The sequence below is a fragment of the Nyctereutes procyonoides genome, unplaced genomic scaffold (genome assembly GCF_905146905.1).
Source record: "Nyctereutes procyonoides isolate TBG_1078 unplaced genomic scaffold, NYPRO_anot_genome, whole genome shotgun sequence".
NCBI lineage: Eukaryota > Metazoa > Chordata > Mammalia > Carnivora > Canidae > Nyctereutes > Nyctereutes procyonoides.
In genome coordinates, this window is record NW_026575131.1 from 6,989,017 (window position 1) to 7,014,925 (window position 25,909).

The window sequence follows — 25,909 nt, forward strand, 5'->3', positions numbered from 1 at the left end:
AGGGAGATATCACACATGCAATCAGGGTATAAAGGCACACAGAGGAATGATAAGGAGCATATTCAAGGTGAGGCTTATCCCTGGGGGAAGGGAAGAGGGAAGGCCTGTGATCAGGGAAGGGGAGGTGGGGCTTCAATCAAATATCCCAGTCACTCTTTTTTTTTTTAATTTAAAATTTTAATTATTTTTTTACGTTTTAAAAAAGATTTTATTTATTCATTTTAGAGATAGATGGAGAGAGCAAGAAGGTGAGAAAGAGAGAGCTGAGTAGGGGGAGGAGCAGAGGGACAGGGACATGCAGATTCTGTGCTCAGCATAGAGCCCTACTTGGGGCTCAATCCCATGACCCTGAGATCATGACCTGAGTTGAAACCAAGAGTTGGATGCTTAACTGACTGAGCCACCCAGATGCCCCATCCTAGTCATTCTTTGGCTGAGTGTGGTATGTACACTTTCATCACATTCACTAAGTCTTTTTGCATGCCTGAAGTATTTCATAATAAAGTGAATAGTGAAAAAAAGTTCTCAAATGTTCTATGTAAAATCTCCAGTGTTAGGTATTTTAATGCTCTGAGTGCAAAGGATAAAATCCACCATGAGTTTATCAGTCTCTTTTAAGTAAGAGGTGAACTGGGTTCCCTGCCAGGCCTTGCATGGGCAAAACACTGTTCTTAGTGAACCTTAGTGAACCTCCCTAACCCTCCCTAATCCCATCCTGACTCTTCAGCTTTAAGCTGCATTGTATGCTTTTCTTCTGAGACCAAGCAAGCAGATCAGTTGCAACACCTACTGCCCAGTGTAACAAGTCTCATGCCTGCCACAGAGTGAGTCCCCGTGGACCTCTCAGGAGGCTGAAGTGTTATGGAAGGAACCCTGGAGAGATGGCTCAGGGGAGGTATGGTTACTAGCTGTGCCACATGTCCAAGTCAGTGGACCTCTCCTGGCCTTGGTGGCTTCATTTGTAAAGTGGGTGGTTTGGATCTCTCAGTTACATCCCTTCCAGCTCTGAAATCTTTGGCACCATAAGCTACATCCAAAACACTTTCAGTTCTGGTTCTCACCAAGGAGGAAACCTTGAAATCAGTTGCCTCTTGCCCTGAAGTCTGACACTGGAGAGCCTCACCGGTGTCAGAGTGAGCAAATTATTTATTAACAGTGTTCCACAGAAATGCTTTCCGGCTTGCCTGAGTCACAGTGAAAACAGGAAGCCCACACCTTTTTCTTCTGAGGACCATCCCATGTGCCTACCACCTTCCACCAGCTGTAAAAACGTCTTCATGAAACCCCCACAGAGCAAAAGCCAAAGGGCACTGTGTGCGGGAGGGGGCGGGATGTTGGGGCAGGAGGCATGCAGGCTGCTTGCCTACAGGAAACCCGCAGTGAAGTCTGGACAGTCCAAGGAGGAATCTGTCCAAGAAGTTCGCCTGGAGATAAGGCACTTCCTACGTAGTTTCTGACCCCCGGGCATAAATTATTTCATTTATCCAATAATGGCACAACAGTGAAACTGAGCATACAACGTGGAGTTTAAAATTTTTTAAAAATTATAATAGCTTCCCCCCACCACCACCATTAAGATAGAAAATGGAAGCACATCTACAAGATTCACAAGCTAAGTCTCCTTCCAGTCCTGTCCCAAGCCAACCAATTCTCTTCCCTAGTAGCAACCACTATTCTCAATTTCTGGTATAACCTTTAGAGTTCATGGTGTACAAGAATATAAACATATAAACACACACATATATATACACGATTCTTAAAAAAAATACCACACGTGTTCTTTATCCTGGTTTTTGGCAATTTTTTTTTCTTTTGAAATGTTCCAAACTTAGAGAAAACCTGAATCAATACTCCCATCCTAATCCCATAAATATATTGATATTTTCCCACATTTTTCTCTTAATCTATGTTTATTTTTTTTCCCTGAACCAATGAAAGGTATACTGCAGACATCATGACACTTATCTTCTGAATACATCAGCATATGTCCTGCAAGAGTAAGGGCGCCTTCCTACACACCCATAATAACATCATCACACCCATGAAAATTAACATTAATTCAATACTGTATCTTAATGTGGAGCCCATATTCAAATTTCCCCAACTACCTCAAAAGTAAACCTTGCTTTTTAAATTTACTATCTATCCAGGAGAATTTCCTGTACCATCCAAATAGAAATTTCTCAATCTTTGTGACAGGTAAATAATAATGGGTAACATCTATTAAGTGCTTATTGTGTGTAAGGCACTTTTCTAATATTTTTCTTCTGCCATCCCTGGGTTAATTTTCCTTTTTTTTTTTTAATGTCATAAGTTTGATGCATAATTTCTTTTATTTTCATTCATTTTTGTTATTCATTAGAACTTAGGTTGGTGAATTTTCCTAAGTACCATGTTAGCTGTGTCAAAAAAAATTTGTGTCAAATTTTCACATTATTTTCTAGACAGTCTACAGCTTTCATTCTGATTTCCTCACTAACCCAAGAGAAGCTTTTAAAATTCCCAGTGATGTTTTATTTTTGTGTTTTAATTTTTTAAATTTGTGCTTCCTAGTTATATTACAGAGTGATCAGATATGTTTTCTGTGCTATTTCTACTTTTTTGATATATAATGTAGCTTAGTGTCCTATATATGGTTAATTTTTGTGGCAATTGAAAAGAAAAAGGTTTATTAATGAATCTATTTTATAAGTTAAGGAAACAGCAGTTTTATGTCTCCACATCCATACCAAATTCAGCATGTTAGAATTCAAGTATCTTGATATTTTTGGCCTGGGAGTTTGAGACATTTCATCCTTACTACTCCATCATACAAGTGTGCTTATGTGGGTCTTACATGGCATATTGTTTCTACTGAATTAAACAACCTTAGCAACAGAAAGGAATTTAAAGGGCATTTAAGCCAACCTCCATTTAGTATAGGAATTTCCTTTACAACATCCCCAAAAGATGTTCAAATGGATTTAATTTGAATTATTGCCATGCCAGGGAACTCCATACACTGCTGAAGTTGACGTTGTTGGTGCTTATGGTCCCTAGCAGATGCCCAAGGATTAAAGTCCTCATTAAGTATTAATTGGCTACTCCTATGAGGACTGCATTGTTCAATGCACTTTGCGGAACACATTAGAGAAGGGTGATACTACAATAGAGCTGTGGTTTCCAAGATGGGTGCCTCAGGGCAGTGAATTTGCATCATGGGATGGGATATTTTAAACTTTTCAGGAAAATGTGACACATAATATCTGTCAGGCACCAGATCAAGGTAGCGTACAGCTTCAACATTATAGTTTGTGCTATATTCCTTTTGATGACCTCATATCTCTGCAAAACTGGGTTTTTGGCAGTCATATCATCATAGTATTATGTGAAAATCAACACAGAACAGGAAAGGAATGTGGCAGTATCTTATCTGATTCTAAGCTTTGGGAAGCTGTGCAGTACCCAACAGATCCTGTTAGTAAATAACTGGTTATTTCAGAATAAAACAATGATTTTTTTTTCAATTTATGTGCAGTATTTTTTCAAAGGGCTAATAATTAGGCCAGGACTACTTATTGAGTCATAATTGCTTCATAAATGAAAATTCTGTGTATTTCTTTTGGCCTAATGGGCTCTGTGGAGTAATTTCTGAGACACTGAGAGCACTGTGAACTGAGAAAGTCTGAGAATTTCTCTGGGAGCTCATAGATAAGTCTTAGAAACCAGAACTCATATGACAGCAATGCAATCAGGATGTCAAATGTCACAGTTATACAATCTCATAGAATCAGCACACATTTCAGGAGATCAGAGTAGAGGGAGTACAGTCAGACCGGAGCACAGCATAGGACAGAGTCAAACAAGTGGGATTGGCCAGGCCCCTGGCAGGTGGGAATGCCTGAACCACAGACAGGAGAAGGAGAACTTTTACAAGAATAGAGAGGATTGGGAATGACTATGGTCTGTTCTGGTGAGGACACTGGTCTGGTGGGGGGCCTTGGAGGGGCAGTTGAGGAGTTTAGAGCTTTGACTGGGTGTTTGGTCCCAGCAGTAATACATTAAAAGCCAGCATTTTCAGAAGATTAATCCAAGCAGGGTAATAGATGGACTGGAGGGTGAGAAGGTAGGAAATTATATCACCTGAAATAGCAATGTGCCTGTATAGGACAAGCCTGATATAATACACCATAGGAGTCAGTACCCTCCTTCAGCAGCCACACTACATGAGGTCCACAATGGAAAGTTCTCAAAGCTATAATCCTGAGAACAGGAATCATAGCCCTTGATTGCATGACTTGATAATTGCTATTTTAGGATTCTTTCTAACTGAGGCACAGTGGAATTGAGTTTACAGAAATTCTGCTTGGAGATCATAGCCTTGCTTCTAGGAAAGTATACAAAAAAGAGGGGTTAAACATAGAATAGGAGAAAAAAAATACTGATCGAAAGCCAGGATACCTGGAATCCAATTTCATTTTGACCAAAAACTCAGAGTCATTTTAGGCCTCCACTTCTTCACTCTTAAAATGAGGGCTCTATGACATGAAGAAATCCTGAATTGCCAAAGAGGGCTCATTTCTATCTGAGGAATCAGGTCCAATCTTTTTGTATAATGATAAGTCGAGCCAAAATTGTGGTTTTAATATTTCATTCCAATTTGCATGAAGCATTTATATCAACAAAGGGCTCTATATTATTAAAATATCATAATCTGGGCTTCTGTAAACTATTATTACTGTAATAGCAGTGAATGTATACAATAGACCGGAATACTGGCAGAGACTTCTAGGGAACAAAAATGAGCTTCATGTACCAAAGCTGCCCCATGATGACGATTCACAGACATTTAAAATAAAAATTAAGCAAATATCTGCTTTGTGTCTTAAGGGAATAAACAAGTTCTATACAAGCTGCATGAAGACAGAGTAGGAGCATCCAAGTATGATAGGGAGAAGATGATGGAAAATCAGGGGAAATCAGGGAGCAAAATGACTGCTTAGAACTTGACACAGTTACAAACACAAGAATACCCAATAAAGGCCACATCAGAAAGGACATTAAGAAAAGTCCTATGGATTTGTGTTTATTTTAATTCAAGCAATGACAGCTTTATTTTTCCTTTCTAACTTCAGAAGGAATGATAATGCATTCTACACAATCAGCCCATAAAGCACTATTGATTCTTTACTCAAATTGGGTAGAAGATCAAATGAGACAGTATTGGGGACCTCCTAGGGTGATGGGATTATTAAATGTCCAGACCTGGTGATGAGTCACAGAAGATGTCTCTAGCTTTTTAAATGGCCCCTGGATATTACAGTCTCTTTGATAGCCCTGAAATGTCTTTTTACAGGCACTGGTCTAGTGGGGGCACAAAGCCTCCATGGCCACCAAAGAAGACCAGGATAAACCTAGCCACAGTAGGCTTCCAAACACAGCTCTGGGTTATGGCTTTTGCTAGGGTAGGGAGGCTGAGGTTGTTTTATGGTGGAAGAGGTGGGGGAGGGAAAAGGAGGGGGAAGAAAAAAACACTATCTCATCCTTGGGAAACTAGCACAATGACTTCCCTGGATGAGTTTGTTCAAGCGAAATCTCTACCTCCCACCCTTGCTTACAGGTCAGCGAACTCATTCACAGATTAGGAAGTGACCCACCAGCACCCAGAGTGAGAAGAGGGGCGTGGTGGTGGAAACGTTTGGAGAGAATGCCGTATCCTGTTTAACTTGGCCTTGCCAACATTTCTTTAAAGAGCAAAACGTCCTACTTCCAATGGCCTTTCTGTTCATAAAACGGGCTGCTCTCCACATTTACAAAATCACTCTCCCTGCTTCACTTCACCTCTCCTGCATTACTCTACTCATCTGTGAGACAGGGAAGGAGCTCTAACTTACATCATAACACCGCTGTGGAAAAATGCCTGGAAATAAAAATGTGATATGCTTGCAAAAGGTAACACAATGCAAGTCCTTACAGTGCAACATTCCCTGGATATGGTCTTTATCTCGTTATTGGCCACTCAGATAAGAGAAAATAAAGAGTGAATGAGGGAAATAAAACTAGATAAAGTATGCTGGTGGCCAGAACTAAGAAGGGCTCTCTAAAGCCACATTTATGAACAAGGGCAAAACACAAACTTCGTTACAGTGACGGCCACTGGGAACACCACCTTAAAGTTTCAGAAAGTGTAGAGAGTCAGCATTAGTACAGATGCAAAATCTTGGATGAGGCTGCAGGTGGATAAATAAAGCCTCACTGTTGATGTGCTAGCAAGGTGCCTTTTCCCCATGGCCTTTGGGAAACTGCCTATGACTCTTCAGCAGAAATAACTTTTGAGGGGATCCCTGGGTGGCTCAGTGGTTTAGCGCCTGTCTTTGACCCAGGGCGCGATCCTGGAGTCCCAGGATTGAGTCCCGTGTCGGGCTCCCAGCATGGAGCCTGCTTCTCCCTCTGCCTGTGTCTCTGCCTCTCTCTCTCTATATATATATCATGAATAAATAAATAAAATCTTAAAAAAAAATAACTTTTGAGTAGTTTGGTCAGGACACCTCCACTGCCTGTCAACCAACAGAACAGGGAGCTGCCAATATCACTGAGGTTATGGGGTTGGAGTCTGCTTCACTCTGTGTCCTTGTAGGAGACCACGTGAGAGTAAGAGTACCCAAATCTCCATCTCCTATGGTTTCCCATCCTGTTGCCCCACCGTATCTACTCAAACTTCTCTCTCATCGTCTCCCATCATCACCTCATATCTGCCTACCTTCACCGGGTGCTCCTCAATTCTGTCACACTTCAAGATCCATGACAGTCCCTGCCTTCTTCCCCAGATGTTCTAGTTCATGACCACCTTACTAGAGCTTACCTGAGCCTTCACTGTGCACCTATGAACAACCATAGAACATCAGGGTTGTTTCTAGGGCATCTTGTTCTAAAGATCTTTAGTGCATGAATCCCTCTCACAAACCCTCTGACAAGTGGCCACTGGGGCCCTACGACTGGTATGAGGTCCATCCTCCATAAATGCGAGTCCTTTACACCCACACGCAGTCATGAGGCTGCCTATTCCTTCTGTTCAGCAGCTTCAAGTATGGGTAATGGAACCAGAGACTCTCTCTGTAACCTCTCCCTAATCCTAAGCTGGCCTTCCAGGGCATAGCCTTGTGTGAATCACATATGGGACAGCCTTCGGATATTTGGGGATCAGAGATAGGTGTCCTTTTTTTTCTTCCAACTAACTACCCCTTCTTTTATTTGAGAATGTTCCAGGTAACATGGTTTCTGATCCTGGTTCTCAACATCTTTCAGCATCTTTAAGTGCGGTCATCTGAAATGAGGTCAGTATTGTATCCAGGTTTGGGTACTGGCCATTCAGTTTCGAGAAATGGGAGTTTGCAGTACAGAAGATGTATGTTATGCCCCTTCATACCATGGCTTCACCCACACAGTACTTGCAAGCATCCATGATCTCTCCTCACAGGTGCTACTTATTGTGTCTCTCCCATTCTAGACTCACAGAAGCTTTTTTAATGATCTAAGGATTTACACTTGTGCCTGTTATATTTCAACTTTCTAGGTTCAGCCTTGTGTCCATCATGATCTCTTTAGATCCTGATTTTAGTGCTCTTCCAGGTTTCGCATCACCCATGAATTAGTCAGACGTGTCTATTCTGTTGTAACCTAAATCATGGATAAAAATGCTGAAAAAGTTTTGAGAACTTATTCCTTTTGACACATCATCTTCCCTTTGGGCTGCAAACTACATTATGCAATACCATCCATATAATAAATGCTTATGTACATTGTTAAATTATTCCAAATTCTCCCCCATATACGTTATAATTATATTTTCATGGTAATGATGGAATCTATCTCAATTCTTTCTTGCTGGGTTTATTCTCTCTAAGTCTCCCTCTTGCTTTTGCCCTCAGAACTTGGGGAACACAGTGTAGCCTGCAAAGCCCAAGAAATACACATTATGTCAATAACATGTTCCTTAAATCCTTTTGTGGAGTCTATCCTGATTGGCTGTAAAGTCAGAATGTAGAAAACCCATCGCATTAAGGCAGACAACATTTGTGAATCCTCTGATTTCCTGTTTGGCTCCAATGTCAATATAATAATAGCTTCTTGTAGATATTTTTACTGTAGGATAAACAGACTAAGCTCCACTTTTAAATACAAGGATTTGAGTAAGGCAGTGCATGCCAAAATGGGGGCTTCTGTGTACCTCCTATAAAATCATCTTCTAGTAATATTCCTTAGTAGAAACAGCTCAAGATGGTCAACGTTAACAAGGGGAGTGTAATGGTGATAGTCCTCATCAAATGCATTCCCCATCCCCAAGAAAACTGAAAACATAATCAGGGGAAAGATAATCCCACTTTGACAGAAAAAGGAAAACAGGAATCTAAACATGTTGGAAGCTCAGTGGCTATTTGATGATTCTAAGAACCACACTCTTGTTCAGCTTAGAAAACACTATACCGTGAGGTTTGGGCACCAGGAAAATAGGACTAAGGTCCTAGGGCATCTGTTTCTGTTCCTTTTCAGACTCTGGGATCGAGCATGACTGGCTAGAAAAGATGGGGATTTCACTTCCCTGACCATGACCTGGTTGGGGGTTGTGGCTGGTGGGGGTAGAGGGCATATTAGAATGTGTGTGCAGGTGGGGAACGTAGGAAAAGCATTTCTAATATGACCATTACTTTGTTTCTTTTTGATCATAGCAGGCTATCTAATACATAATAAACTTTGAATTCTTAAATGATATTAAGTAGAAAATCGGGATTTAGGGGTGGGCATAGTTGCAAAAAGGTCAAGAACCCAATGCAATCTAAGGTGATAAGAGGATGAAGCAGTAGTTACCTTTGGGGTTACTGCAAGAAATGGGTCCAAGGCTCTGGAGTACTGGAAATGTTCTGGATCTCAGTGTGGGTAGTATTTACACAGGTGTGCAGATCAGAAAAATTCATTGAGATGTATACTTCAGATTTGTACACAATCAAGATTTAGTTGTATATAAATTATACAACCCTCAAAAAGTTAAAAAAAATAACAAAAAGGTTGAGAACCACTGGCTTGGTAGCCTCGTACTAGCCTTACTATCATCCCCTTTAACTTATGGTACTGGTATGAGAGGGGTGCCCAGCTCTTTATCACTCCAATGTTTATAAGATACAAAAGGATGTTGTTAACTTGGGGAAGCTGAGAAATTATACCACCCATCAAAGTAATCTTTCAACGAGCTGAATTCTAGGTCTTCGTGAGGCCTGATGCAAAGCTGGGGTGTCTCTTAGAGCCAGTTAGGACAGCATGGACCCACGGGAAGGAAGGGTGATGGTCCCCAGACACAGCTTTTCAGACCTGCAGGAAGAGGGTCTGCTGGGGCCAAGCTACCAGCTGAAAAGACACAGGTCTGGGGTAACAAGTACCTTTCTTTGCTTCTAGCTTCCAACCGAGGGACAAGAGGTCAAAGGAAACCAAAAGGAAGACATTCTAACTCTAGGGAAAGGTAGTGGGTCTGAGAAGCGAGACTGAGGCCTTGGGGTCTCAAAGGAGGCAACAGACCCAAATACCATGAGACACTGAGCGCTGCTGCCATTTCCACAGCTGCTTCTGGCACTGGGCCAGGGGTGGGCAATTTCCCCTCTTTCACAACATCAATATATTCGCATCATGAACTTTCCAGTTTAAAGGCAGGCAGACCAGGAGAGCAGAGTATATAGAGTGATAGGAGACCAGAGAGGGAGAAAAGATTTCCAGGAGGTGTCTCACATGCTCCCACATGTGGAGGATAAAGGGTACTCTGGACGCTGTCTCAGATACCCACTGCATTACAGTCCTTTGACTGTCACAAAAGTCTCAGGGGCAAGGGAAATGGCACTGATTTGCCACCTACTCTACCCCCAGTCTAGTGCTAAGTGTTCTCACAAATGTCTGCCTGTTTGGTCCTGACAGACTTTACAGCGGGCATCTTCACTCCCATTTTATAGGTAAGAACACTGCAGCCAGCCCACAAAGATAAGATGATTTGTCCACAGTCATACCACTGGCCAAAGGTAGAGGCAGGAATCAGAATTCTGAAGATCAAGGCTTTCTCCACTTTAGCTGGTCTCAAGGCAGAATCTGAGTCTCTGTTCACCAAGCTCAACAAAGTTCTGGCCGTTTTGGGATACTGTGGTATGGACGTTAAGTGTAAGGCTTAATTCAGGGGTTCATTATACAATGCACTTGTTGAGACTCTGTTTTCACCTCGATTACAGAAGATAGTAATTTGTTAACTTAAATAAGACCAAAAAAAAATTAAAAAAAAACTTAAATAAGACCTTATATACTCTTTTGACAACAGGAGAAATCACTGACATAATGACCTCAGTACTTGCTATGTAAAATACAAAAAAAATGTAGAACTCTAGGTTTTTGTGGCAAGTCCCACACACATTTTATTTTGTTATAGGATATATGTGGAACTTATAACGTACAACAAATAACTAATCCTGAGTGAAAAAAAATTTAAGATCCCTAATTGGTTTTGTGGTAAAATATACTACCTACCATTTAAAAAATATAAAATCTACCATTTTAGCCATTTAAAAAAGTACAGCTCAATGGCATTAACTACATTCACATGCTATAACAACCATCACCATCATCCATCTCCAGAATTTGTTCATTTTTCCAAACTGTGTCCCCACTAAACATGAACTCCTGTATCTGTTCTTAAAGTAGCAGTTTTCACAGTACTTTGCCCGGAGCACATGCTTAGAAAATGCTTGTTGAAGAAAAGTGAGATTTATAGTCATATGAGAGGACCAACTATTATATTATATAAATAAAAGAGATTAAAGTGAGTATATTTTTCCATCACTAAAGACTAACAGCATCCATAGCCAAGAAGAATTAAGAGTAATTTATGACTTGTTTACTCTTCTGGCATCAACTCTAATCATCTGTTGTGACTAAGACCTCTTGCTCCTTTTAGATGCATTAGCAGGTGGTAGTGAAGTCTAGTGAAGGGGGTGGGAAAGAAGAGATGGCTGGCTAGCCAGCACTCAAGGATAGTTGTTGCCCTGTCACTCACTCTGTGGAGAGGGACTCAGTACTCTCCTAGACAAGCTTCCTTTGACAGATTTGTATGACTTGGCAGTGACCCTCTGATGGAAATTCACTGAAGAGCACAAATCTCAAGTCCTGGTGAGCAAATCTTTCAGAGAGCTTCTGTGCATAGAAGCTGCCTGGAAAGAAGGCAAAGGCTTCCCCAGTACCCTTTTGTGTGAAATTGGGGAAGCAGAGAAGCATGGATCACAAGGCTTTTTATTGATTTCAGGGCACCACAGAAGCATGCAAAGCCTCAACAAGCAGCTCCTTTACTTCAGAATGATCTAATGTGGTAAAGACACAATGCCCTAAGTGGAGAGGGCTGGAGGTAGGCTATTTGTTGGGGACAGGTTAGCTGGATTTTCAAAAAATGGCTGAGGGACCAGGCATGCACATAGCAATGGCCACTGGGCCACTGGTTGACCTTACCTTTCTTTAGCAAAAAAGAAAAAAAAAATTGAAGTAATAAATTTTGCCAGAGAAAAAACTGTTCATTTCACTACTCATGTCTGTGGTTTTAGATTCTTCTGACAATTGTTGTTCAATAACTTTTCCTTTCGTTCCTGGAGACTATACCTTACCCAATGTTTCATACTCAAAACCCTAGGCTGGGAAGGTGATTCTGAGCTGGTAGATTTGGACTAGTTGAGAGATGCTCTGTTCCAAGAGAGGGGACCGATAATTATCCAGGCTTTGGAAGTAACTTTATGATGTTTGGATTTTGTGCTGGCACCAGCCTCTGGGTTTTAAGCACTCTGCTGTCATATGGCACGCAGCCTCTCCAAGAAAAACTCTATAAAATGAAAATACTTTATTGCCACGGCCTTTGACTTTTTGAGAGTCACAAAAATACTGTAATCTCTTGCAACATTTAATTTAATTTAAACTAAGTTCACCTAAAGAAAAAATTAGTTCTGAATCTGCCCATTTCATTTCTTAAAAAGCGCTAGTCTTCTCTATGGTGTCACTGTTTTGTTTGCTATGTGCCAAACTGTTATTTCACATACGTGAAAAGAAAATTGGCATCAAGTCCGTATGAACTCAACTACTGGCAAAGGCAATGCTAGAGCTTGCCATTGAGAAGATTAGATTCCCAAGAAACTCCTCTAGCACTGTCCAATATCCACAAACTAAAAGAGTGTGTGTGTGTAAATATACACACACTTATTTGATTTGAAGAAGCTGATGCTGCATACCCACCCCAGAGTTCAGGTAGGGTAGTATTCCATTAGTTTAAGTTGACCCGAGCTTAAATATCTCAGTTGTACATAACTAAAAAAAAAAAGAAAAAAAAACATAACCAAAAAATTGTGCATGATTCATAAGATAAATAGGAAATTGAGAATTTATTTTTATTCAAGTCTGAACTTGCACATTTTGATTATCTCCCTCACATGCTTAAAAATTGGATGATTCATACTTTCCTTATTGATTAGATCATGTTCAGTTGGTATGGGGGGAGATTAGGAAAAGCACTTTTAAATTTTCATCTAATGTTTTCTCTTACTTTTTAAAGGTCTTTTGCTATTTAAGTCTGCCATTTTTAAGACTGTTTAGCCTTTGCCCTCACAGATTCAAACGTGGAACTAAACCAAGAGAAAAATGGAAAATTGGTATTATCCAGAATTGTGGTAAGTAGTCTGGTACTCTGAGGCAGTAGTTGAAAACTGTGCTCTCTGGAACCAGGGATCCTTAGTCCCCTGTAATAATGCAGCTCTGGTGGCTGTGCCGCCGAAGCAGGCATCTTTGTGTCTGTTCCATCTCTTTAGGGCCTTGCCCTTAAAGTGCACTCTTATGGGCTCAAGAATGATTGCAGGTGAGGTTAGGCAATCATTTGAAACTGAGATGGATTCTTTCATAACTCAGTCTTACAAAGGTCGAATATATCTAAAAGAAAGATGGAGATCCACTTTGGGAAAACAGGCAGAGACTATTTATTAGGTTTGGATACTTCAGATTTTCATATTCATTCTCTAAAATAACCATTGTGTTTTTCTTAGTCACTAGGGAACCACCTATGGGGACACACCAAGTTCTCCGACAGGGCTGTCAATCAGAGAGACTCTATCTCCCCTACCCTGCCCCCAGGGATGACATGCGACCCAGGCTTGGCCAATCGAATGGTATCATTTCCTTGGGGCTGGGAATTAGTCCAGGGGGTGGAGTATGACTCACTAGGGCCAATGGGAGTCTTTCCTTGAGGCCAATTTATGAAAGGCAGAAGACACATGTTACTAATAGAGTTGCTCAGCAAGGAAGATTAGAATCTGGGGCTACTGATGGCCATGTTTCCTACCACAGGGAGAAGTCTAGAAACCTATCCTAAGAACAAGGCCAGGCACAGGCAGACTCAACTGAGAAATGAACAGAAAGTAAGTCTCAGGAGGGACCGAGTCCCAGTTTCTAGCTCTGGTTCCTGCAGCTCTTTTTTTCATCCTATTAGTGGTTCCAATAATATAACTTAAGCCAAGAAATGTACTCTTTGCTAAGGTTGGTTAGGATTAGATGTTTGTCACATGGAAAGAGCTCTGGATCATGCAGTGGCCCATCCTAATTTGGGAACCAAAGTGTGTTACTAACGTTAGTGATTAATGGCTTTCCAGGTGTGAATGCCACTTATGCCAACGTTCTGCTAGTGGCATCCCATATCAATTTGTAGGTCAAGAAAGGAATGCTGATATGCCTACAACAGAGCGAGGAAAAATGTTTGTTTAAAAAAGAGCACAATTATGTTCCCATTTAGCATTTCTCAGCACATGGAGCAGATTTACATTCGTTACTGATTGATTCAGGAGTTTGTAGCCCAAAAATTCTTTTTTTTTTTAAATTTTTTAAAATTTTTATTTATTTATGATAGTCACACACAGAGAGAGAGACAGAGACACAGGCAGAGGGAGAAGCAGGCTCCATGCACCGGAAGCCCGATGTGGGATTCGATCCTGGGTCTCCAGGATCGCGCCCTGGGGTAAAGGCAGGCGCTAAACTGCTGCGCCACCCAGGGATCCCCGTAGCCCAAAAATTCTTACCCACATCTCATTTCATCACTATCCTTCATCTACCTTATGGAACAAGAGGCCAGGAACCAGATTGGGAAAGAATAAAAGAAAAGCTTCCATTCATAGAAGGGCTTGATTCTTCCTCTCCGTATGTTGAGATTCTGCTTCTTTCGCTAATCCAGAGCTGAACATCTCAAAGATGCTGGCAGGTACAAACATGCTCCCTTTTAATTACACTACCAAATTGCTGCAATAACTGATTGCCAGTTAAATAATTATAATCAAGTGCCCATTGTGCATAACAATCATTTAATGACTACCATCCGAAAACACTATAATAAAGAGAGCTTTAATAAAGAAAACTGGAAAAGAGCCAAGGTTTTATGGCGGTTTGCTTAAAGGGAAAGAGAGTCATAATCTGTATTTAAGATTAAAAGAAGCCTTTAATCCAGATGCTCAACATTAAACAAGAGAGTGGAGTCATGTTTTGATCAAAAGTTACTGCATGCATAAAAGAAAGTAATGTAAATGTTCTTTAAAAAAAAAAAAAGCTCCAGTAAATTATATTAAGTAAGTGTTTGTAACCATTTGCTTTGGAAAAAAAATTAAAAAGAAGAAAAACATCTGATTTTCATTTTGGATAAGAATACTTAGCTAAAATAAAATAAAAGGGAATAGCATTTTATTTGATTTGTATAATATCATTGAAAATCGGTGAGATGCCATTCAACTTACCTGGTACCAGTAATCATTCCCCTTCTACTGACCCTACTTATTTTTTGCCCTCACTTTACTAGACCAGACCCATATCTTTCGGAGGTATAATTATATTCTCAAAGTCCTAAATTGAAATGATTTTGATGATCTCAGTGCTAGCAAACAGTAGTTCTCATCGGAGGGGGGAAAACAAAAAACAAAAAAAATCTCACCACATAAAACTCAGATCAACTGACAGCTACTGCCCCTGCTGCTGTGTGGAGTATTTGGCTAACAAATTAAGGCTGCAATTCCTAGAACTGCAACCATTTTCTACCAGCTGATATGGAGCCTGGCCAACAATAAACACCAGAGATTCCAGATTTTGCTAGAGTGAATGCTAAAGGCTTTCAAGGAGGAAGAAAATAACTCAAAAGAAAACCAAAACTGGTTCCTATAGGTGAGAGCAGATTGGGCTCCAACAGCTCTCCTAGTATCTCAGGATACAAAGGAGCAGGACTTGACCCTTGTCAGGTGCCCACAGAAACAGCCAGTCCTCAGGAGGTCCTGATGATGTCTTGGGGCTGTGAAAAGCCCCTGAGCCCCTGAAGGAAGTATATCAAAGCTAGGGATCATTTCTGTCCCAGGGTGAACATACAGAGCAGAAGAGGCTACCCTAGTGCTCTTGAGATGCCCCAGAAAGCCCAGTTCCTGGTGTGTGTGTGTGTGTGCGTGCGTGCGTGCGTGTGACAGATAGAGAAGCAGAGACAAAGGACACAGATGAACTGGGGGTAGGAAAAAAATGCCTACTTGCTTATTTGGGGGTAAAGGGCAGACAGATCAGGACAGGTTTTCTGAGACCATTCTAACTTAAAACGGACTTAGGAGAAGGTATAGGAATTCAGTGAAGACACCAGGACTTCGGACATTGTAAGTTAGGTGTATCAACAAATTCTCCTTCAAAAGGTTCCTGCTTTTTAGTCTGTGTTAGAGGCATCTCATCACCTGGCCTGTACACTGCTGGGGGAATGGCTTGATGGTCCATTTTATCCCAGGCTCTCCCACAGCACTACCTGCAGAGTTTGACAGCATGTGGACTGCTCTGGGATGTGTGTTCCTACAGCAGGCTCTTCACCATCACCTGGAACCAGCTCTTCTTTGCATCTCAAAGTCACCACCAAACTCCAGTGTGCTTCCTAAGGAGTCTCCCAGCCCCCTTCTGGGAATTTGGGGCCTAGCCATTGTGCTGCCCCTGTTTCCTTTCCTCGCTAGTGAGTGGTCAGCATCTAGGCTCTCCTCATCACAGTTTCTTCCTTTATAAAAGGTAAAGGTAACATTGACACCAAACTCAGCTTATAAGGTTCTTCGTGTGAGAGAGGACTTGATGAAAAATGCACAGAAAGCCATGTGACTGGCACTGATAAATGTTCACTAAGCAGGAGCCATTATTGACACACACTGTTGCCTCTAGGAGAAACCCCAAATTCAAATTCCTCTGCCAGGTATGTGATAACATCGATAATTATAACGACATAACTCATCTTGCTCAGCCACTCACCCCAAACATTCTTGTTCCTAGTTTTTTACACCCTGATCCATTCCCCACATAGCAGCCAAGGCATTAAAAAATATGCAAATCACTCCCTGTCATTCTCCTGCTTAAAACACAACACAAGCTCTTTCTCATGGCCTAGGAGAGCCCCATCACCTGCTCCCTGCCTGTATCTCCAACCTTGCTTCCCACCACTCCCCAGCAACTCACTGTGCTTTTGCCATGCTGGCTATGTTCCCTCCCCCCTCCCCTACCCCCCTTTCTTAAACTGAACAGGCTTATTCCCACCATTGGTCTTTGCACAGGATGGTCCCCCTGCCCAGTCTCTTTCTGCATACATGTGAGGGTCTGCCTTCAGGTCTCAAGTCAGAAGCTGCCTTCTCGGATGGGTCTGCACTCACCTGCCAGTCTAAACTGTCTAACTTCTGACCCTTATTTTTCTCCTCCTCTGCTCCCCATGCCAATTCACTCTACCCTAACACCCTGTTTTGTCTGCATCTTTGTGCTCGACATTATCTGAAAGCATCTTTGTTTGTTGTGTATGAAGCTCCATGAAAACACAGACCTTGCCCTGTGTGTCTTGACTACGAGTACTTACAAGGAGCCTAACAGCAGGCAGTGAATGAATAAGCTGTATTTCCCCCCAAGGCCCGACATACCGGCTGCCACTTTACTAGGCACTCAGTAAGTCTCAGCTGAACTTAAGTGCACTGAATTCAACCAAGTCCCAGATGTCCAGGGTATAGAAAAAAATCCTCCCTGGACCAAAGTCTTGTCAAATCAGGTGGACAATGGAGAGCTCATAACTGTGACCTGTGTTTATCAAGGTCATGAACCCTAAAAGGCAGGGGTCATAGGGGTGAACATGAGTAAAGACACTTAGAGGTCACAAATGTTTCTGGGTTCAACAGAAGGCTGAGCAGACATAAATGCTTAAATTTACGGCATACAGTAAACAAAGTGGTGAATGAGCTTACTGTACAACTGGGACCAGGGTAACATTTAAAATAAAATCTGTTTTAAGAAGATATTTATTTACTTGAGAGAGACGGGGGGGTGGAGAGAGAAAGAGAGAATGCACATGAGCACGCATGCACACAAGTCGGGGTGGGGCAAAGGGAGAGACTCTCAAGCAGACTCCTCGTTGCGCATGAACCTGACATGGGGCTCAATCTCATGACCCTGAGATCATGACCTGAGTCAAAACCAAGAGTCTGATGCTCAACTGACTGAGCCCCTAAAATAAAATCTTGACTTAGTATTTATATATGCCCAGTCATGTTCAGAAAGGAGTTCAGATAGGGATCTAGAGGCAGAATTCACCATTTTCTGAACTTGAAGAGCACCATCAATTATACTGTATCACATGGCACTTAGAAGTGACAGTATCTTAATTCACTGTTTCCAATGTGTTAGTCTTACCCTTTGGCTTCAGGTCATAAATTGGAGCTTCTACTTTTCCAATATGTTTGAGTTCCTAGTCTAATTCTTGGAGAAAGGGCTTTGAAATTTAGCAGATTTGCAACGGAATCCCTGGTCTTCCACCAGTTCTATGATATTTGGCAAATTATTTATCCTCTCTTAGCCTTAATTTCTGCCTCTTTTAAGTGGTGATGACACCCATCCCACAAAGCATTGCTATGAGAAATAAATGGGATGATTTTCATGAAATTTTGGTCTACTGATGTACTTAACAGAAACAAGTACTCAATAAATTACAATTTCTGTCCTGGGTAGGTGGTAGGAGTTCAAAAATACTACGTGGCAACCAAATTGGTGTGGAAAGCATGCCAGGAAACAAATTTAGGAAGCATAGTAGGAAAAGAAAACAAACTATCAATTGGAAAAGATTAAAAAAGGCCCAAAGTGCTGTAATGTTCTGTTATTACTCCCCATTTAAGAAGGATCTACCAATATTGTTATTTTATGGCTTGGTCATGGTGACAAGTGGCAGTCAGGGCTGAATATTAGAAGAAAGCAATTGCTGAAGATAAAAAATCACTGGTTAACTACAGAAAGTAAAGGGAAAGCATGTTCTTGAGAACAGTATTTGCTTTAAATCTATATAGTAGTTGAGAACTCATGACAGGATTCCAATTAAAAATCATCGGGAATTTAAGTATTTCTTGATCTTATCAGGAAATGCAAGTCATCATGAAAAACTGCTGTGTTCAAATCCCTCCATTTGGCATTCCCTGGCTCTGACACATACAATAGAGCTGTTGGCCAATTACAAAGGCTAGGGTGAAAAGTAAGTGCAAGAAAGCAGTAAACTATCTTCAACAGTCCTGGATGGGGGGTATTTATAGAAAAAAGGAAAAGACAAGCCACCTGCTTGGGGTCTATCACACCATTTAGCTCTAGGAAATAAGAGAAATATTAGAAATATTAGCAAAAAAGATATCTGTCACTCTGCTCAGCCTGCTTTATCATCATCTTTGTGATAACAACACAAGTTTCCTAACTTTTCACCAATTTCTCCCTGCCTCTCAGAGGCTGTGCGATTTTGGTGGGCTGTTTACCCTATTACCACAGGAGATGGAAACATATCCAGCTCTGACCAGTGAGAGCTACCTCCTTGCCCCCCAAATGGTAACTGGGTCACTAGCAACCAGTGACGCAGGACCTAAGCTAGGACCAATGGGAAGAAGGCTTTCTTTCCACGGGAGTTGCTAAGCCTGGAGATAGAAGCCCTGAGCTATCAGTGCCATCTTGTTATCCCAAGGTGAGAGTGCCTAAGAATAAAGCAGTATAGAGTAAAGCCAGGCAAGAGTAGAAGATGGGAAAGTCATCACTGGCACTTTTTGAACATTTAGATCTAGTGGTACCTAAGGCTAGAACTACCCACGAATTTTTCAGTTATTTGAACATACAAATCCTCACATTTGCTTACATTTCTTTGAGTTTGTGTCTAACTTCCAACGCAAAGAGTCTGACTGGTAACAGTAATTAATTCTGTAGAGTTTAATCCTAAAGGAGTTATCTAAAAAAGCCATCCACGAAGTATTTTTCTGAGTTCTCTTAAAAAAAAAAGGGTGAGGGGAAGAGTTAGAATATGTGAGATGCTGGGAAACCACCTATATTTCTCACACCAGCAATTCTACTGCATCAAATATACATATGTATGAGACAGCAGTATACATGAGACAAATGCACTGTGAGATTTCTGTAGACAGAAGGAGACCTTCTATTTATTATGTCCTGTTCCTTCACCTTCACCTCACCATCAAAAAGAGTCAAACAGTCATTCTTCTTTCAAAAATGTTCTTAGTAAGTGCCGAATGCTAGGTACTGAGGATATAAAGATAATCAAGACATTATTCTTATTTTCAAGAAACTAGCAGACGATTATGATCCAATGTGACAAGGGTGAGAAGGGAACCAGGGGGGCCTTCAGAAAGGATGAAAGCTTGAAGGATGAGCATGGGTTTGTCAAGTAGAGAGAATGAGTGCCAAGGGATAGGTGGAAGTATGGGGCAGCTTAGGAGGTAGGCTGGAACCTGCTGTAGGAGCTGTGACTGCCACTCTGAGGAGCCAATCTTTTTTTTTTAAATTTATTTATGATAGTCACAGAGAGAGAGAGAGAGAGAGAGGCAGAGACACAGGCAGAGGGAGAAGCAGGCTCCATGTACCGGGAGCCCGACGTGGGATTCGATTCTGGGTCTCCAGGATCGCGCCCTGGGCCAAAGGCAGGTGCCAAACCGCTGCGCCACCCAGGGATCCCTGAGGAGCCAATCTTATCCTGAAGCAATGTTCAGCCTCTACATGTCCCTGAGTAACATGCTCGGATCTATGTGTCAGAAAGGGATGCCTGGTGGCTGCAGGAGGGTGGGCTGGAGGGGACAGGGACTGAAGGGCTCACTGGGGCCTGTGATTGTCAATGGGAACTGGCTGTGGGACTTCGATGTAAAGCCAGACTAGACTAGGAGGCAAGTGTCTATAGTTCCAACTTGAAAAACAATAAATATATACATACAGATAACTTGAGAACTGGAGAATTACCTGGTCAAGATGATTATCTGCATCTTAATGACAAAGACAGAACAAGAGTAATATAGGGAGATGGTAATACACCTCTGTGCTTTCCTCAGATTCCAGGTCTCATCCTCCTCCACCTAAGTTCTTTTCCCAAACTAAATTCCATCCACCTCATAACTTAGCTTCAGGGACGGGCGTCTGCTTCACATCTGCTAGCGGTCCTTGGGGCCCTCTGTGCTATGGCATCCCTATACTTTTTATAAAACTTGTTCACTGAATACACCTCTCTGAACCTCAACTTCCACATCTTTAAGATGGAAATACAGACATTTATCTTGGAATAAGGATTGAATAAGAGAGCATGGCACAGAACCTGGGATGTGAAAAATACCCAATACACAGAAGCTGCCACACTCCTGCTGAAGATGACATCACTGCACTGCCAAGAAACAAAAGACACCTCAAACCTACCAGCAGGTTTGCACTTCCAGAACTTACAGTTAATAGAATTTTGTGGTAAGAGCAAGGCAGAGGCACTTTACCAGGTAAAGTGCATGGACTAACACGAGTGCACTAACTCGGAAGGCCTCTAAGGAATCCAATCAGGCCACAGTGAAGGGTGAAACAGATGTTCATGCTCCTAGACACAGAAATGCAGTACTCATCCTGTTCCTCCTCAGTGAAATGGTTGTTCTATTGTTGCCCCTCCTCGAAAAGCTAGGGAATGTTTTGTAACTGAAATAAGAAACTCAGGGACAAGCAGGTTTGTTGATGATGTGGTTTATTTTGTTCCTAAAGCCACATCTACAAAGATAGTTTCTTTATAGAATTTCCTACTACCCTCTTCAACCAAACCTTTTTCTGGACAAGTTGGGACTTGGCTACCAATGAGCCTGGCTTAATAATTTGTGCAAATGAGCAAACTCAGGAAGAGATTAGAGAGCCATAATGCAAAAACCCAACAAGACTGGGCGGCTGTACACTGCTTCAGCATCTCTATCCTCAACCCACCCACACAGAGTTTGGGTGCCAGAGGAACAAAGCTGCAGAGTTTGCAAACACTAAAAAAATATAGTCAGTTCACTTAGGGCAGTGATTCCAAAGATATCTCTTGAGAATTTAGTGACAATGAACCTCCCCTCCATAACACATGTACATGCAACCTTTTGTGTACAACTCGTGAGTGTTCAGGAACCATCCCTGCCCCACCTGCAGGCCTATCATGGTCCTGTGGGAGTTTAGAGAAACCAGTTCACAGGACTTGAAAGAATGAGGTGGGAGAGTCAAGAGCTCCTCTTCTTGGGGCTTAGTTTTCTTCAGGATGCAGTTCATTGCCATGAATGCCCCCTCTTCATAGGGAGAGGGCAAATCAATGAGGGGAAACTGAGCCCAAACACTGATCTGTCACAGGGCCTAACTCTTAGGGGTTATGTAGCACCTTGGAATCTTAGTGGTGTCCACTGTGCTAGGTATGTTAAAGTCAAAGAGGATGCTCTGGAGGTGTGGAGTGGGAAGGGAGCCAGCCACCAGGTTCCCCTGGGAAGCAGCAGGAAAGCCTATTCTCTTTCTCTCAGCTCCACCTACTTCTCCCATTCTCATTCTTCACTTATGCACAGACAGCAGATTCCACAAATGATCTGTACCAGATCCAAATGGTTAAAAATAATTTGCTAAATACCTTCCTAGATGAATTGAAATACAAGACCTTTTTGAGCCTTGTCCAGCCATCTCTCAAAGGGTGAGCAGGGCTCACAATCATGCTCTTTCCTAGCTGAATCCCTGAGTCAGACTTCTGCCTGTCAATCTTCTGATGTCACAAGTCAAACTGTGCCACGGAAGGCTGAGTAAGCATCTTTAGGAAATAGAAACTCAACAGTAAGAACACAGGTATTTCCAAATGCAAAACATCCCTGCTTGGTTTCTAACTCAGCTACTGTATATAAATTTAGCCATGATACTGGGAGAGGATTTTTTTTTCTTTTAAAGATTTTATTTATTTATTCAAGAGAGACACAGAGGCAGAGAAGAGACATAGGCAGAGGGAGAAGCAGGCTCCCTGCAGGGAGCCTGATGTGGGACTCGACCCCAGGGCCCCAGGATCACAACCTGCGATGAAGGCAGACACTCAACCACTGAGCTACCCAGGCGTCTCACTGGGAGGGGAATTTTTAAAAAACAGAAGTCAAGAATGAAAAGAGTAACAACAACGTACCAGTCACTACCTTAGGCAAGACATATAAAGTGGTCAAAAATACATATAAAGTCTTTGCCCTTATGGGGATTATATTTGTTTTGTTTTGTTTTTAAGATTTTATTTATTTATTCATGAGAGACAGAGAGAGAGACAGAGACACAGGCAGAGGGAGAAGCAGGCTCCATGCAGGGAACCCGATGCGGGACTCGATCCCAGGACTCTAGGATCATGCCCTGGGCCGAAGGCAGGCGCTAAACCACTGAGCCACCCAGGGATCCCCTGGGGATTATATCTGAATGGGGGCCGGAGTGGGAGACAGGAAATAAACACAAATATTTCAGATAGTGATTAAGTGCCATACAGAGAATAAAATGGGGTAAAGGGATAAAGAATAGTTGAGGTACTATTTTTATATCCATTTTATAGATGAGGAAACATGATAACAAAAGTCAGGTGGATTATTCAGTGATTCATAGCTAACAAGTAGTGAATTTAAACTTAAGTCTGTCTGATTCCAAAGCTGTTCCTACCTGCTACCCCATGCTATCTCTTCAGCTTCCAGAGAAACCAAAGAATCTGGAGAACAAAGAAGAAAACAGACCACCCTTATCTTTAAAATTCCCTCTTTTTAAGAGATCAGCAAAATTCTGAGATTCATGAACTCATAAATGAGTATACTACAGCTTCCATTTTGATGTTAATGCAACTAACATTTGAGATTTTCTACATGTTATTTAACATACTTTAATCCTTAATGCCACCCTTTGGGAGGGGGATTACTGTCTGTATATTTGATAGAAGAGTTTAAGTAACCTGTTGAAAATCACAGAGCTTGTAAGCGTGGAAGCTGCAACCCAGGCCTCATGCTTCTGAGTATATTGCTTTTTCCATTACACCATGCTGCCTTCCAGAAGACTCCCCAAGGAGCTACATTTTTCTCTCACTGGGAGACAAGGCAGTAACTAACTTGGCAGTGCAGACAGAAAGGAGTGACTGTTTTGCATCTCTGCCAAGCAAGCATTCATGCCCCTTGCAATATGACTTGGACACAATACCCAACCAATCTTTAGCAACTAAGCATTCTAGAATTTGCTGAAGAATTTTCTCACCTTCTCCGTATGGGGTCCAAAATTAAGAGGGGAAAAACATATTTATGTCTCATTCAGAATTCAAAAAGTAATAAATCCTTCAAGGCTCTGGCGAGTTTCTCTAATCCGCTGTAATCATGTTTCCTTGTATAACAAGTCTTGTGATGTCTGTAGCACCGTCTTGCTATAGTAACGGCAGCCTGAATGTTGGAGTTCTTCTTCTTGTGCCTGGGGGATTATTCCATTTTCCACATTAGGAATAAGCCGCAGACTTTAGGTTCTAAAACAGAGCCAGAAATGCTGACTAGAATCCAGATGCCCAGAATATACTTAGAACTAAATTTTACTGCCCTCTGTGCAAGGCACAAATGACAAGAATGTACCAACTTCTAGAATACTGGTCCAGAAAGCAAAGTTATGAATAGAGCCAGCATGGTTTCTGCTGCAACCCAGAGGCTCCTTAAAGCTACATGGAGACTTTCTAATTATCTCTTCTGCTTTTTTAGTTTTTTCCCTGGCTTAAAACAATTTTTTCTTTTTTTAAATACAAAAGCCAAACATAGGAAGGAGGAGGTGCTATAGATTCGGGTTTTCACAGACCTCTAGAACTTTATAGAGGTGTCCTTTTTTTTAAATTTTTATTTATTTATGATAGTCACAGAGAGAGAGAGAGGCAGACACATAGGCAGAGGGAGAAGCAGGCTCCATGCACCGGGAGCCCGATGTGGGATTCGATCCCGGGTCTCCAGGATCGCGCCCTGGGCCAAAGGCAGGCGCCAAACCACTGCGCCACCCAGGGATCCCTAGAGGTGTCCTTTTACATTAAAAAAATTATATAGGTTTTCAGGGATTGATTTGATTAAAAATGACTTTTCTTTATAGTTAAGCACTTCTAATTGTTATTAAAAGAAGTAAATTTATTAAATTCTTTAGTGGAAATAACTTGTTTAATACTAACAGTTGCCCGAACAAGGCTGTTATTATTTCCATTTTACAATACAGGTCTAAGTCTCAAGATGCTCCTGCTGCTACTGCCCAAGGTTACACAGCTAGAATTTCAATATAGGGGATTAGACACCAGAACCTCTTCTACAATAAAAGGTAAAAGCCCTCTTTCCCACTGCAGATGAGCCATTGCTTCTAGCTACTGGCTCATCAAATCTTTCCAAATTAAACTTAATTTTCATAGCAGTAACTTTCTTCTTGCATTTTTTTTTCACTAGGAGAATGTTTAATTAAATGGTATAATTACAAGTCCATCTGGCATTATCAGGTTTTGGAAAGCATACCCCTCAACTGATGGGAGCAGAAACATGCAGGTGTTCTAGAAACCAGCCTACTAGCTGGCAGCATCCAGCTTCTAAGGGTACCAGATACCACTTTAACAAGAGAGTGCATAGTTAATTAATCAGGAGAGTCAATGAAGGGAAAGTTGATAAGGAAAGCTTTATTGAATATATATATTTAAAGATTTATCTATTTAATTTTTTGAGAGAGAGCAAGTGTGCAAGCATGTGTGCACAAGCAGGGGATGGGCAGGAGGAGAGAGAGAATCTCACACACACTCTGTGCTGAACCTGAGCCCAATGTAGGGCTCCATCTCACAAGCCCATGATCATGACTTGAGATAAAATCAAGAGTAGGACGCTTAACCAACTGAGCCACCCAGGCACCCCCTAATATATAAATATTTTTAAAAGCATATCACGCGTCTTGTTTTTCAACCTGTACTCAGTCATTCCTCTCAGGACGGACTCTCAGTTTGTTTCAGATACCCTTAGTTTTCAATGCTCAGCACCCTTGGGCTCCTAGTAATGGCAAATACCTTCCGATGGGGACTGCTAACCATGTTCTTTTACAGGCCCTGGCTCTCTGGGCCAACCTGACGGGCCCCAAGATGAGCAAAAGACCTAAGCTAGGCCCTGGATTTTGAATCCAGGACTGGAGTGGCCAGTTGACATCAAGGGGACTGCAGCTCTGAATTAGGAGGCTCTGGAGCTGCCAGCAGCCATATATCCTATCTTGCAGAAGAGGCCTGTCTGCAGGGACAACACTTGCTCTTGTTACTCCTGAACTGCAGCTTTTCCCAACGTGGGCCTGATTGACTTTTTTTTTTTAAGATTTTATTTACTTATTCATGAGACACACACACAGAGAGAGAGAGAGAGAGAGAGACAGAGAGAGAGAGAGGCAGAGGGAGAAGCAGGTTCCGTGCAAGGAGCCTGATGCGGGACCCGATCCCGGGGTTCCAGGATCACATCCTGGACTGAAGGCGGCGCTAAACCGCTGAACCACAGGGGCTGCCCCTGATTGATTTTTCTTTCAGTAT

At 41.8% G+C, this 25,909-nt stretch overlaps 1 protein-coding gene across 2 annotated transcripts in view; it reads right to left on the minus strand.

Annotated features, from left to right (window-relative positions):
- Window positions 1-25,909, minus strand: part of ATG7 (autophagy related 7) — a 234,381-nt gene that overhangs the window by 60,320 nt on the left and 148,152 nt on the right. The window contains exon 20 of one of the 2 annotated variants that reach the window (XM_055343912.1): window positions 22,691-23,808. The exons of the other annotated variant lie outside the window; for it this stretch is intronic. Coding sequence (XP_055199887.1) covers window positions 23,716-23,808 — 93 coding nt within the window. The 3' untranslated portion in view covers window positions 22,691-23,715. Of the gene's footprint in view, window positions 1-22,690; window positions 23,809-25,909 lie in introns of those variants that run through there. 2 annotated transcript variants of the gene reach the window in all.